The 14,134-nt window shown below is 52.4% G+C and overlaps 2 protein-coding genes across 6 annotated transcripts; both read left to right on the top strand.

Annotated features, from left to right (window-relative positions):
• Window positions 1-52: 52 nt before the first annotated feature.
• On the top strand, window positions 53-2,764 carry LOC120704725 (cell division cycle protein 48 homolog). Of its 5 annotated transcripts, none has more exons than XM_039989212.1 (4): window positions 53-900; window positions 1,443-1,873; window positions 1,970-2,088; window positions 2,428-2,764. In XM_039989212.1, exons 2-4 carry the CDS (start codon window positions 1,643-1,645, stop codon window positions 2,432-2,434), a joined length of 357 nt encoding a protein of 118 aa, XP_039845146.1. In that variant the 5' UTR covers window positions 53-900; window positions 1,443-1,642; the 3' UTR covers window positions 2,435-2,764. The 5 variants fall into 5 exon arrangements, with proteins under 5 accessions (XP_039845146.1, XP_039845145.1, XP_039845144.1 ...); XM_039989211.1 differs by having other exon boundaries at window positions 53-908; XM_039989210.1 differs by lacking the exon at window positions 2,428-2,764 and having other exon boundaries at window positions 1,443-1,510; window positions 1,595-1,873; window positions 1,970-2,340.
• Window positions 2,765-8,041: 5,277 nt separating this feature from the next.
• Window positions 8,042-12,178, top strand: LOC120704724. The gene is made up of 2 exons (XM_039989207.1): window positions 8,042-11,473; window positions 11,566-12,178. The coding sequence occupies exons 1-2, from the start codon at window positions 10,634-10,636 to the stop codon at window positions 11,692-11,694; spliced, it is 969 nt and encodes a 322-aa protein (XP_039845141.1). The 5' UTR covers window positions 8,042-10,633; the 3' UTR covers window positions 11,695-12,178.
• The last annotated feature ends 1,956 nt before the right edge of the window (window positions 12,179-14,134 follow it).

Here is a 14,134-nt window from a genome sequence, read left to right as displayed (position 1 = left end):
AAAAACGAAGTGAGTCTGCCCTTCCGTGGGTCCGCCTCCTCCGTGCGTCCCCTCCCCGTCCGCCCACTCCTCTCGACGGTTCCTCACACGGGCGCCCCCTTCTCCGCCGACCATCGCGCCCCTCCTCCGCCTCCCCGTCGCTCCACTATTTCCGCCCGCTCGGCGCCGCCACTCTCGTCCCGCGCTCGCCGACGCCGTCACGGCAGCCCGCCCCTCCTGCGCCACTCCTGCTACTCCCCATCGCCCTCACACTCCCCATCACCCCCGCGTGCTTGCGACCTCGCCGACGCCGTCACGCCGGCCCGCCGCTGCTCCCATCGTACATCGCCCGTTCCCTTCATACGTCGCCCACCCCCCTCCCGTTTTGTTGCTGCTCCGCCCGATCCGCTCTGTCCTTGGGGGATCCGCCCGCCGTCGCGCGCGTCGTCCTCCTCCTCCGCCTGCCCGCTGCTGCGCGCGTCCTCCTCCCCGCCCGCCCGCCGGCGCGTTTCCTCCTCCTCCGCCCGGCCATCGGCGCGCGCGACCTCCTCCTCCTCCGCTGCGCACGTCATCCTCCTCCGCCCGGCCGTCGGCGCGCGCGTCCTTCGGCCGCCGCCGCCACACCAGGCCTCTCCGCCGCGCCGTTGGTCGTGGGTGGGCTCGCACCCGCTGTCTCCACACCCGTCTCCGAGTGCTCCGGCCTCCCCCGTGCTCCGTGCCTATCCAGCCTCCAAGATCTGCGCTAGGCGGTGGCGACGTGGATGCGGCCCCAGCGTAGGCAGCGTCAGTGGCGCTGGATGCGGCCTCAGTGCGGCCCAGGTCCCCAGGAGAGCCCCGTAGCACCTCCTCATCCTTGTTTATTGGATCATGGCAGTTCCAATGCGGCCGGTGGGCTTCGTCTTCCCGAGTTCCCGTGACATGGTGAGCAGGTGAGGGGACGGATTATCTCATGTTCCTGGCTTCTTCCCTCTGTTCTATATCGTAAGCAAAAAGTCTGAACAAATTTCCACTTCATTATTTAGCTGTTGATTCACTGCTTTCCATGAATAAAATTCTCCATCCGCTGCTGGCTATCTTCCCTGTATGAACCAATCTAGATTCGTGATTAAGTTTTTATTTAGCTGTTGATTCACTGCTTTCCAATGATTTCTTTTTAGAACAACCATTCAGGCATGTACGTGAAGCCCCTAATCATTCACAATCTGATAGTGTAGGCATTGCTACATGGATTTGGCAGTGACTCGTTTTAGTTTAGGATTTTCTATATCTGCATACGACCTTTGGGATCCCTAGAAATTCCTGATGTAGTTCACTGTGAGTCTGACTAATACTGCATCGATAATGTCATATTCTGATCATTCGTGTTTGTGTTCGTGTACTTACTGAATAGGGCAGGTGAGGACTTTCTTTGTTGTGATAAAGTTTACTTGTTCCAGATGCTAACATTGAACTTATTTGTTCAGGTTGTTTTCCAAATGTTTCTCGGGATGATATTGGTAGCCTGGAGAACGTCAGGAGGGAGCTCCAGGAGGTGTTTTTGTCCTATACATTGGTTTAGCTATTAAATTGCTAAACCTTAGTTATCGTTTTTTTTGACAACTTCAAATTCTTGCAGACTGTTCAATATCCAGTGGAGCATCCAGAGAAATTCGAGAAGTTTGGAATGTCTCCTTCAAATGGTGTTCTGTTTTACGGCCCTCCTGGCTGTGGAAAGACTTTGTTGGCCAAGGCAATTGCTAGTGAATGCCAGGATAACTTCATCAGTGTGAAGGAACCTGAGCTGCTTACCATGTGGTTTGGTGAGAGTGAGGCCAATGTCCGTGAGATTTTTGACAAGGCCAGGCAGTCTGCTCCATGTGTTTTCTTCGATGAGCTTGACTCCATTGCTACTCAGGTATTGTCTCCTTATGCTCTTGTTATGATGCTCTTGTGCATACATGGTCGCTCCCTGCAACTTAGTTATGATTGATATTTTGTGTGTGTATTTCAGAGGGGAAGCAGCGTTGGTGATGCTGGAGGTGCTGCTGACAGAGTGTTGAACCAGCTGCTGACTGAGATGGATGGCATGAACGCCAAGAATATTGTTTTCATCATTGGTGCCACCAACAGGCAAGACATCATTTATGTAGATCTTGAATGCCTAGCTTCTTTTCCAGCTTTTGATCGGAATAGTAATATTAGGTACTGGTATTGATTTATGTAGATCTTGAATGCCTACATTGACACTTATATCTTCACAGATACGATGTACACTGTAGCCTTCCAAGATTTTGATTTTGATCACAAATATTTTTGTATCTTCTTTCTGATTCTTGCCTAGAGATTAGATAAATTTAGGGGAATCACCAGACGCTAGGTGCATTTTATATCCTTTTGACAACCTTTCGAATTGATATAATCTTGCTTGCACCGCAAATCATTTGACGTTTCCGTTCCTGAACTGACTAGGATTTAATTTGTCTAAGCCCTGATGAGAATAATTAAGGGCGCTGCCTTTGTGACTTGGGAGCCATGGTAATCAAACAGATGAATGAAAGCAAAGGTAATGGATCATACTCGATTAAATGATGGATATGTTGCTGTCTATTGAGTGGTGAGTGTCCTTGCCCAGCTGATGAGAAGTTTTAAGTCAAAACCAAGCGGATGCACGATGTACTTCATCAATAGCATATATACCTTTTTATATAATTCCAATCTACGAGCTTGAAAGTTTCTTTCGTGTGCTATGTTTGTACTTGATATATGTTTATATATGCTTATTTTTTTGAATGAGCATCAAGCGACATGTTGCTAAGATCAAACCATATTGCTTGCACTCCGTGTATTGCACCCGTAGCAACGCACGGGCATTCAACTAGTTATGGAAGAAACTAAATATAAACACACTTGCTACTCCGTAAATCCTACATGGTGACCTCCTACATAGGGAGCAGTTTCCATCAATCAGCACTATTGACAACTTGACGTGAATGTTTTATGAGTATGGTGTGATGTAACTATTATCGCCCTCTCTATCATCCCTACCATCTGTCTAATATATCCAATTTCCTTCTCAAGAAGGTGCATGTCACTTAAAGGCATTCACTTCTCACCCTACCTCTTTAATACTATGTGGGCTATTAGTAGCCATCAATCTGCTATTCTTGTGATGAAATGTAATGTCTAACTTCGAGTATGAAAAGTTAGTTTCTAATTGATAAACACAACAACTAAATTATGGAAATTCAGTCTTATTTTAACTATCATCACATCTAGTACGGGAAAAATGTAGTATGCCTACCTATGCCTGTTGGGATCTTCGGCCCGATCACCAGACAGAGAAAATACACTTCAGACGAAGGTTAGAACACTAGAACACGAATTGCACTATAGTTCGTACGAAATGTTCCAACCCGTACAACGTTGGGTGGGAGGGGGTATTTATACCCCCCAACTGTCAGTACCCCAGGACTGGGGTACCCCCTCTTGCTGTGCCTAGGCAAGAGGCTCGTAGTTATCCTTAACTACGCCTCGACGGCTGGGCGGCCGGACCCCTGTAGTCCGGAGCCCTATTCTCCCGGCAAACGGACCCGGACCCGCTCCCGCTTGAGGAGGGTCCGGTGATGCCACGTGTCCCGGAGAAGGGAGCGCTCGGCTAGGGGGCCCGGACCTCCCACCAGGTCCCGGACCCCCAAATACTATCCGGACCCCTTAGCGGGGAGAGAACAGACACCCCGCCTGTCGGGGTCCGAAGCCGCCACGCGTCCGCAGGTGCTGGCACGCGTAGGGGCGCAGTGCTTCCCTGGGAAGACACGCCCACCTACCGCATTCAATGCGGTAGACGTAAGTGCGCTCTGCCACAGCAGAGCCCGAGGCGGCTTTTGCCAGGCTGTACTATTGACCGCGCGTTACCAAGGCGCGCGGTGCAGCCTCTGGCACCGCCCACGCCACTCACGCCAGTTAGACACGACAACTCGACGACGGAGTATCATAACGCCTACGCGGTAGACCCAACAGTCTACGCCGCAACCTACACTACCTCAACGGGCGTCTCGCCGATGGGACAGGAGAAGACCCCCCTCGGTCAGAGAGTCTACAAGACGATGAAGTAAATCCGGCAAGAGATTCTCCATCACTATAGCTCCATTAGTGTCTATAGTATACATCCATGTTGGGCCCACCTGTCGGGGTCCAACACCTGTGTACGCGCCCTCCTTGCTCTATAAAAGGGAGACGCCCGTTAGAGAAAAGGAGGAGGCTTGACTCATCCTGAACACAAGAGCAATACTACTCTCAAGTGGACGTAGGGTATTACGCTCCGGCGGCCTGAACCACTCTAAATCCTCGTGTGTTCTTGCGTTCTTGCCCCCAAGCTAGATAGGCCTAATCGCTTAGCGCAATCCCGAGTACACCCCCTCCGAGATTAGGCGGGTGCGTTCCGCCACCCGGCTGTGGGTACCCTAAAAACCCCACAACATTTGGCGCCGTCCATGGGGATCGCGCAAGCGTTGGCTAGATCTCCGCTCGCCTCCTTGCCTCTGAGGTTGAGCTCATCCTCTGCAACGACGACGAGAAGATGAATAGGGGCACGGCGCCACCTGCGACGCATGCCCCAACACCGAAGCGGCAGAATCCTCGGTGCGGTAGCGCACGGCAGCGGCGCCTGCTGTGTGTCGCCATTACGACACCTCAGAGCCGGCACGGTGGTGCGCAAGAGCGACGCCTGCTATGCGTCGCCCTGCGCCATTCCAGTGTCGACTCAAGGTTTTCTCTCAAGCAACCACCGGGAGCCCCCTCCGTCGACACGACGTCGGCTCAAGGTTTCCTCTCAAGATGGAGCTGGACCCGACGACTGTGGCTCGGGAAGGATGCTTGTCGCCTTCTTCCTCACCTGGCTTAGGCCTCTCTCGGTGCTGCTACAGACAGGCCTCGGCCTCACCGAGAGGCACGGGGGCCCTGCGCCAGCACCAAGGTGGAGCCGGCGAACGACCACCCTTCTCCACGCTCCGTGCTCGTCCAAACGAGCACACGTCCTTCCGCTGCGCCGGGGGGCCAGGCAGGCTTCAGCTCACTATGAGCGGCCATCGGGCTGGCTTCCGACGGTAGCCGGCAATTGCAGGGCCACTCCCATTCAAAGCCAAAGAAATTGTTCTCATGCAAACTAAGCATGAAACAGTTCTTATGCTGGGAAGGGCCCTGCAAACTCCCGAGGTGATGCTGGATGATGCTGTGAAGGCACGTCCAGGGCGCCTTCGCCCCCAACAGCTGAGAGGAACCTTCAAGGTGGCAGCTCCACTACGGCCGGCAACGTGCACGCCTTACGGGGCAGCGGCTGTAGGTTATCACTAGATAGGATTGATTGTGTTTCTCCTTTGTAATGATTTGGTGCCTACGTGTGGTCCAGAACGGTAAAGGTCCGCCCTTGTAAACCCGACCTCTGGCTTCATCGCACAAACAGGCGACACCAGCAAGTGCTCCAGAGCGGTAGAGGTCCGCCCTCGTAAACCCGACCTCTGATGTACACCACGAGTCAAGCAATAAAGGAGATTTGCTTCCTCAGTCCTATCTTTACAATAACCTGATAGCACTTGTCCATTCAGCTTGCATGTTTTCTTTCTTCTGTACGGAGTCTTTTCTTTTGTTCCTAACAATCCAAAATTGTGTTACTGGCTTGCGGTCAGGTGGGGACACCCCTTCTAGCTGGAAGGCAGTTCGGACCTCTAGGGACCTGCTCCGGAGAAGTGGTACCCGTATCCTGGGGTAGAGAAGCTCCGCGTAGCTTAGCCTGGTAATGTATCCTAAGCCTACGTACTTCACTACCTTGTTACGAGTCCCCTAGTATCCGAAACTGCTATCCCTAGAGGTCCCGGGCTCCTTTCTAGTATAAGTCCTGGTTCCCTACACCTCACTGCAAGGTCCGGTGGCGTAATTCATGGGATCGGCAGCAACGACTCAAGTCCACTCCGGTGGCCCGCTCCGGCGGAGACCGCTCGCCACGATCGCTCCAAGTCCACTCTGGTGGCCCGCTCCGGCGGAGACCGCTCGCCACGATCGCTCCAAGTCCACTCCGGTGGCCCGCTCCGGCGGAGACCGCTCGCCACGGTCGCCTGAAGCCGGGTCCGAGGAAGTGGTGCTCGCTCCCTGAGCGGTTCGAGGTTCGTGCAGTGCTTAGCTTGGTTCCATACCCTAAGCCTGTACCTTCACCGCCCTACGGAGAACACACTAGTACCAGAACCTGGTAACAGGTGTTCCGGCCTCCAAGGGGTCCGGAGTACCCGCACTCGACATGAGCGCACCAACACAGCCAAGTTGCGTGGAAACACGTCACGATGGTGGCCCCACCCGCGGGTTCGTACCTCTCCCGAGGTGGGCCCGGGGGCCACTGTCGGTACCCCAGGACTGGGGTACCCCCTCTTGCTGTGCCTAGGCAAGAGGCTCGTAGTTATCCTTAACTACGCCTCGACGGCTGGGCGGCCGGACCCCTGTAGTCCGGAGCCCTACTCTCCCGGCAAACGGACCCGGACCCGCTCCCCGCTTGAGGAGGGTCCGGTGATGCCACGTGTCCCGGAGAAGGGAGCGCTCGGCTAGGGGGCCCGGACCTCCCACCAGGTCCCGGACCCCCAAATACTATCCGGACCCCTTAGCGGGGAGAGAACAGACACCCCGCCTGTCGGGGTCCGAAGCCGCCTGGGGGGGGTCCGAAGCCGCCACGCGTCCGCAGGTGCTGGCACGCGTAGGGGCGCAGTGCTTCCCCGGGAAGACACGCCCACCTACCGCATTCAATGCGGTAGACGTAAGTGCGCTCTGCCACAGCAGAGCCCGAGGCGGCTTTTGCCAGGCTGTACTATTGACCGCGCGTTCCCAAGGCGCGCGGTGCAGCCTCTGGCACCGCCCACGCCACTCACGCCAGTTAGACACGACAACTCGACGACGGAGTATCATAACGCCTACGCGGTAGACCCAACAGTCTACGCCGCAACCTACACTACCTCAACGGGCGCCTCGCCGATGGGACAGGAGAAGACCCCCCTCGGTCAGAGAGTCTACAAGACGATGAAGTAAATCCGGCAAGAGATTCTCCATCACTATAGCTCCATTAGTGTCTATAGTATACATCCATGTTGGGCCCACCTGTCGGGGTCCAACACCTGTGTACGCGCCCTCCTTGCTCTATAAAAGGGAGACGCCCGTTAGAGAAAAGGAGGAGGCTTGACTCATCCTGAACACAAGAGCAATACTACTCTCAAGTGGACGTAGGGTATTACGCTCCGGCGGCCTGAGCTACTCTAAATCCTCGTGTGTTCTTGCGTTCTTGCCCCCAAGCTAGATAGGCCTAATCGCTTAGCGCAATCCCGAGTACACCCCCTCTGGGATTAGGCGGGTGCGTTCCGCCACCCGGCTGTGGGTACCCTAAAAACCCCACAACACCAACCTTATTACATCTTTCCAGAAATGCCCCTCCGGTCCCCACGAAGGTCAAGAGGTTACAATAGGGGTATTTGGTAATTTCCCTAGGTTGGACAGTCCGACTTGGATACTCCTACTCGGATCACGTGTTGTTTGCCCTTCGGGAACCTTCGGTAGCGGTCTTTGACAAGCTTCGTGTGGCGTCGCCTTCATCGTTCGCCACTCTTGAGTCGCCCGCCGCACCCGAAGGTTCTTGTCATAACCTTCTAGAGTGTGGCTTCGAACGGTCCTCGGAACCTCCGGGTTCCGTGATGTTCGACGACCCTTAGAGACGACCTTCGACAAACCTCGAGGGACTTCACCTTCATCACCTTTCGTCTCCGCGCTGCCCGAAGCATCCCAGCGATTCAGGGCACCACCTTCTGGCGCCGGACCTCGACAAACTCTTCGATGCTTCGTCATCCTCGAAGAACCTTCGGGTTGATGCTTCGTCATCTTCGCTGAACCTTCGGCATACCCTTGGGGGACCTTCGGGTACCTTCGGCAATCCTTCGGGTCACGCCACCTTCGGGAGGGGGCGATCCCCAATAGTAGCCCCTCGCGGGCGAGGTCCGACTCCGGCCGGCCGAACCCTAAAAAAAACAAAGATCGGTCAAGACATTTATGCGAAAGCGTCTCCCCCGAAGGTCGGAGGTGGGCGAGACCCGAAGGTATGTTGTTACACGTGTCGCGGCATGATTTGCCGTCGTTCTGACTTCTCCTCGTTTTTACCGTTGTGTGAACAGTGCGAAGTTACCCCCCTATAAAAGGAGGCGGGGAGGAAAGGTCGCTTTCACGCTCTCATTCCTTACGAACTTTCGCCCGCTTGTCGAATTTTGGCACGCGGCGCTTTCCGATTCGCCCCATTCTTTGGGTTGTGAAAGCGACCTGTTCCGTCCCATTCTTCGCGGCGGTTGTGGAAAGGGAAGGATTGTTCTGCTAAGTCTTTGTGAGTTTTCGCTTCAACTTTTTTGCTGGGATCTTCAAGATTTGTTCATTACGATTCTGAACATTTGGTTTGTTTAGGGATGGCTCGGTTGAAGGTTACTGCAAGGCCCATTGGATCCGAGGACATCGAGCCTTCGGAAGAGGAGAGAAGGCAGTTGTCTGAGGGAGAGGAGGATTTGACCAGCGTGGACGCTGATCCTTCGGAGTTGATGGGGTCCCGGGAGAAGCCTCCTTCTACTCTCATTTTTGGTCAGTCGCGGGCGACCCGGGAGTTGGTCGAGAGTTATGCGCAGAAAGGGTATTTTGGCCCCGGAGTTTGCCGTGCCCCTGGTGATGAGATTACACCGGACCCTCGTGATGGAGAGTGTGTTGTGTTTCGAGACTTCTTTTCTGCCGGTCTGCGTTTTCCGCTGGACCCCGTTTTTCCGAAGCTTCTCGCCCGGTTTGGCCTTCGGATGCACCATCTTACCCCAAACGCCATCGTGCAGCTGTCGAAGTTTTTCTGGGTGGTCAAAACCTTCGATGGGCCGATTAACGTGGATGCTTTCTGTAGACTCTACGAGATGCATCCACAGACGCGGAAGGTTTCTTTTGGCGAAGATCCACAAGTATATTCTGCTCCGAGTGGGTGTTGTTCGTTCCACCCAAGGAAGACCAACAAGACCCAAGGAATCGACAGGATAGAGCTATCTTATTGCCAGAAGAACAAGTGGGAAGATGATTGGGAGTAGTACTGGTTTTATGCCAAGATTGGTTTTCCTAGTGTTGATTCTTCGGAAGGAGTCTCCTATCCCCTTGCCTCGAAGGTTGCCGGCTACAAGGAGTGCTACTCCGCGTTTGCTTCTGTGGCGCGTGTCGTGAGCGGTCGGGATCTGATCGAAGAATATCTGGCCGCGAAGGTCTGGCCGTTGACGAGGGATTGGTTACTAGGGGCCTTTTCGAAGGTTCGAGTTGCTGGCTTGAAAGATAAGCTTCCTTTCCTAGATTTTGGCTTGCGGAAACCCAAAGGTGTTTCTGACGATATGATCGTCGAAGAGATCGAGCAGGAGGCAGTTGCTATTGCCGGTCCTTTTTTGTCGAAGGAGCGTGACTCATTTGAAGCTATTTGCTCCGAGAAGGTTAGGGTGAACCGGAGTTTTCTGAAGATGGGTGTTGTGTATGGCCCCCGCGAGGATCCTCATGAGAGGAAGAGGGGGGCAAATACTTCTGCGCCCTCCGCGAGGTTATCCGAAGGTCCGACCGCCAAGAAGGCCGAGCCCGTTGTTGCTCAGTCTGCGAGGGCTCCAAAGGTAGTCGCTGAGAGACCTTCGGGCACCTCCAGGATCAGGCCTGCGGCGGGCGCGGTGAAAGATTCAAGGGGGAAAGGTATCTTTCCTTGCGGTTACTTTTTTCATATTGCTAGGGAGGATTTGGGTAGCGATGCTTTTATGCGGGAGCTTCGCGCTACGGAGAGTAACGTTCCCTGGCGCTCGCGCACTGGTGAAAGGGTTCACATTTATCTTGATCAATTTAGTTCGTTCCGTGCAGAGCCAGACACTGTAGGTGCTGTCTTGACGGCAGTGCAAAAGGGTGTCAAATCTTCCCTTCGGGTTGTGAATCTTCTGGACGAGGAAAGTGACGAGGAGGCACCTTCGGTTCTCGCGAAGGTTCAGCCTAAGAGAGTTGTGGAGCACCCCCCAGCTCTTGCTTGAAGAGAAGTCATCCCCAGAGAAGGATGATGACAGAGAGGGGGGAAGGAGGTTTCCACTGGAGGATCCCAGGGTGCTGACGGGAAGGATGATCTCATGGAAGCCCCGAAGGATTCGATTGCTTTTCAGGCCGGCAAAGAGGACAAAGCCCAAGGGACCGCGGGGGCTGACGGCCATTTGATTGAAGCGAAAGATCGGTTTTTTGAACTAGGTACCTTCTCGATCTCTAGGCGCCTTGCTTTCCAAGGGCCTGACATTGACCCTTATCTTCGGTACCCCCTTCAAGTAGATGTTGCAAGCGTGATGAAGGAGCTCGGGGATTTGCTGGAGCTGGAACCTTCGGAGGATGAGACTGTTGGGGTCGCGTCGAGGGACCAGCCAGCTCTCCCCGGGGACGTCGAGAATTTTGATGCTGAGGGTACGGCGCTCTGGCCTTGTCTTCTTTTAGGTCTTGTGTTTTGTGCAGTTTTGTCATGTGTTTTGGCGTGTGTAGGTTTTATGAAGGGTTTGGGAGTTTACGGGACCGGAAGTCTTGGCCGAATCACGGCGTCATTGTGCGCGAAGGTTTGTGCCGTGTGTTAAGTTTTCTTTGAATGGCGGTGTTGGTTTTAAGCCTGGTTTGCTTTCAGGCTTTGCTTGCCAGCCGTGAAGTTGTGGGTAGCGCGAGGAAGGATGAGCATGATTTTCTGGCTCACTCTGCTGAGAAGGCTCTCCTGTTGGAGCGGATTATCACTTTGGAGAAGGAAAACGAGGCCTTGGAGAACCTTCACGGTTCTTTGACGTCGGAGAATGAGCTCCTGAAGGGGAGGGTATCTGAACAAGAAGAGACCATTTCGAAGATGCAGGAGAAAATAAGCCTAGGCGAAGGTGTTCTTGAGAATCTTCGAAGTGTGGTAGAGAAAGATGCTGCGAAGGTTGTTAACCTTCAAACGGAGGTTCGCCAACTCAAAGCCGATGTCGAGAGAAAGAATGTCAAGATCTCAGAGCTTGAGGAGGTTGAGGAGGACCGCGTGATGTGGGAGTCCGCCTCGCAGGACATCTTAAACAAGAGCGCGGCCATCCGCGAGGAATACCGCAAGGCTTTGGCGTCTTTCGGTGCTGAGCCCTCGCCTTTCCCAGAGTACTCCGAAGGTGGCGCGTCAGGGCTGCTCGATTGGCTGTTGGGTGAGTTTGAGGACTTGGGTCGGATTTTGGCTAGCGTGTCGGACAACACTGCAGTAATGACTTGTGAAAGTGTCATGGCTGTTTTGGCTTGCGAAGGTTGCCGTGAGCTGGAAACAATTGGCGTGCGGGATTATGCCTTTCCAGATTATGCTGAGCTTGAGGAAGAGATTGCGAAGGTTCAGCCTGTTAAAAAGGCTTTCCTTCGTAAATTTTGGAAGCTTTCTGGTCGGCAAGTGGTTCAGGAGGCTGCGCGACGGAGACTAGAAGAGGTTTGTTTTTCCTTTTCCCTTCTGCCTTCCCTTGGGGAATATGTTTTTTTAAACTTGGTTATGCTATTGATTGTTTTGATCCTTCTTCGCAGGCAAGACGTGCTCGCGAAGCCGCGAAGGATGTTGTGGAGGAAGGTGCTCGTCTTGAGGACATCGCGGGAGGGTCTGTGGCTGGCGGATGCTCCGGGGCTCTAAACGAGAGTGATGCTTCTCAGGTTTAGAGCCGCGACAACTTTGGTTAGGGGTTTTTGTGTGGTGGGGAGAGATCCAGCCTTGTATAGTAACTCACTCGTTTCTTGATTAGGCAATCGTGCCTGCCAACCATGCTCTTTATGCTCGACCACTGCGTATCCATGGCGGAGGTGTTATCGTGAGCGGGACGGATTGGGAACGCTTTAGTTTTGCTAATCCAGGTGCTAGTGTCGCTGAATTCTTGAGGTGGTTTGATGGTAGCCTCGTTTAGTACTTGGATTCGTGGATGCCTGACTTTGTATTGGATCTGATTCATCCTTTGAGATGGCTTTAGCTTATATGTGTTTCATCCTTCGTGGTGGCTCTTGTTTTGGAACTGTTCCATCCTTCGAGATGGCTTTAGTTTATATGTGTTCCATCCTTCGTGGTGGCTCTTGTTTTGGAACTGTTCCATCCTTCGTGATGGCTTTTGTAGATCTCCGGAGGGATAAGAGCTTTTTATTTCGAAAGCGTCTCCCCCCTCACAAGCTCTTGTTTCTCTGGGGTTTCATTGTTTTGATGTGACGAAGTCTTTGGGAGGAAGACTGCAATATTGTGCGGAAGCGTCTCCCCCCTCCCTTGCAGTCTTGCTCTAAAGACTTTGGTAGTTTGTACTTCTTTTTAGCCGAAGGCTTCTTGGCTTGTTTATTATGCATTTTGATTTTTAGTCGAAGGTTTTTTGGCTTCGACTCGTGTTTCGAGTCGACGGCCCCTTGGCTTTCTTGGTGTATAGCATACACTTTAATTTGTAGCGGAAGGTTTCTTGGCTTCGACTCTTGTTTCGAGTCGACAACCCCTTGGCTTTCTTAGTGTATAGCATACACTTTGATTTGCAGCCGAAGGTTTCTTGGCTTCGACTCGTATTTCGAGTCGACAGTCCCTTGGCTTTCTTAGTGTATAGCATACACTTCTATTTTTGGCCGAAGGTTTCTTGGCTTCGACTCGTGTTTCGAGTCGACAGCCCCTTGGCTTTCTTATTGTGTAGTATACACTTTAATTTTTGGCCGAAGGTTTCTTGGCTTCGACTCATGTTTCGAGTCGGCAGCCCCTTGGCTTTCTTAGTGTGTAGTATACACTTTAATTTTTAGCCGGAGGTTTCTTGGCTTTGACTCGTGTTTCGAGTCGGCAGCCCCTTGGCTTTCTTATTGTGTAGTATACACTTTAATTTTTAGCCGAAGGTTTCTTGGCTTCGACTCGTGTTTCGAGTCGGCAGCCCCTTGGCTTTCTTAGTGTATAACATACACTTTGATTTGCAGCCGAAGGTTTCTTGGCTTCGACTCGTGTTTCGAGTCGGCAGCCCCTTGGCTTTCTTAGTGTATAGTATACACTTTTATTTTTAGCCGAAGGTTTCTTGGCTTCGACTCGTGTTTTCGAGTCGACGGCCCCTTGGCTTTCTTAGTGTATAGCATACACTTTAAGATAAGTATGTACAGCTTGTTACGGTTACGAGTTGTACTGACTTAGTTATTTTCAGTCTTGGTACAAATGCGAAGGTCGATGTTTGCGACCCTGTGGTTGCTTCGACATGAGACATTTTCTTGAAGGGAATTGTTCATATAATTTGGGGAATTTACATAGGAACAGCCTCATTAAAAACCTCACCTCCGAATTGAAGTTCCCTTCTGTGAGGAAAAGAGTACGGTCCTAGACTCAAAAGAAAGGGAAAATGACGCGAAGGTATGAGCGTGCTTTCTTGCCGCTCATCCTTTTACAACTTTTACCCTAGACATGATACTTTTTGAGACTGTCAGCATTCCAGGAATGCTGCAGCTCGTTTCCTTCGATGTCCTCCAAGTGGTAAGATCCTGGCCTGTTGGAGTATAACACAATGTATGGTCCATCCCACTTGGATTGAAGCTTGCCGATGGTTTCGGCGTTTGGCTTTCTTCTTAGAACCCAGTCTCCTTCGGCAATTTCTCTGTTGGCTACTTTTTTGTTTTGCCACTTCCTTGGTTCTTCTTGGTATGCTTCTAAATTTTCCGAAGCTTACAAGATGTCGAGTTCTGTGAGATCTGCTTCTATCGAAGGTTCGATGTTGTTTAGAACTCTGGCACTTTTGTGTTTGAGTTCTTCTGGGCTCATAGCCTCGGCTCCATACAACAATCTGAATGGGGTAAATTTTGTTGCTCTGCATTCAGTTGTGTTGTGGGACCAGACGACCTTCGGTAGTTTGTCAACCCATTTTCCCTTTTTCAGTCCGAACAGGCATTTTTTGATGGCGTTGGAAATTAGGCCGTTGGCTCTTTCCACGGCACCATTGGACTGAGGGTGATAAACTGATGCGAACATGACCTTAGTTCCTACCGAGTGGCAGAATTCTCTGAACAGTTGAGAATCGAATTGCTTCCCGTTGTCAACGGTTAGTTCTTTTGGCACTCCGAACCTACAGATTATGTTTTGCCAGAAGAATTTTCTGACTGCTTCGGAAGT

The sequence above is a fragment of the Panicum virgatum genome, chromosome 4K (assembly GCF_016808335.1).
Source record: "Panicum virgatum strain AP13 chromosome 4K, P.virgatum_v5, whole genome shotgun sequence".
Classification (NCBI taxonomy): domain Eukaryota; kingdom Viridiplantae; phylum Streptophyta; class Magnoliopsida; order Poales; family Poaceae; genus Panicum; species Panicum virgatum.
This window is presented reverse-complemented; position numbering and strand designations above follow the sequence as displayed.

What these genes read in the sequence shown, in the direction of transcription:
- LOC120704725 (XM_039989210.1), top strand. Translation starts at nt 1,643, where the DNA reads ATGTCTCCTTCAAATGGTGTTCTGTTTTACGGCCCTCCTGGCTGTGGA. An exon ending in TTGACTCCATTGCTACTCAG is followed by an intron (nt 1,874 to 1,969) that starts GTATTGTCTCCT and finishes TGTGTATTTCAG; the next exon opens with AGGGGAAGCAGCGTTGGTGA.
- LOC120704724 (XM_039989207.1), top strand. Translation starts at nt 10,634, where the DNA reads ATGGCGGTGTTGGTTTTAAGCCTGGTTTGCTTTCAGGCTTTGCTTGCC. An exon ending in CGCGACGGAGACTAGAAGAG is followed by an intron (nt 11,474 to 11,565) that starts GTTTGTTTTTCC and finishes CCTTCTTCGCAG; the next exon opens with GCAAGACGTGCTCGCGAAGC.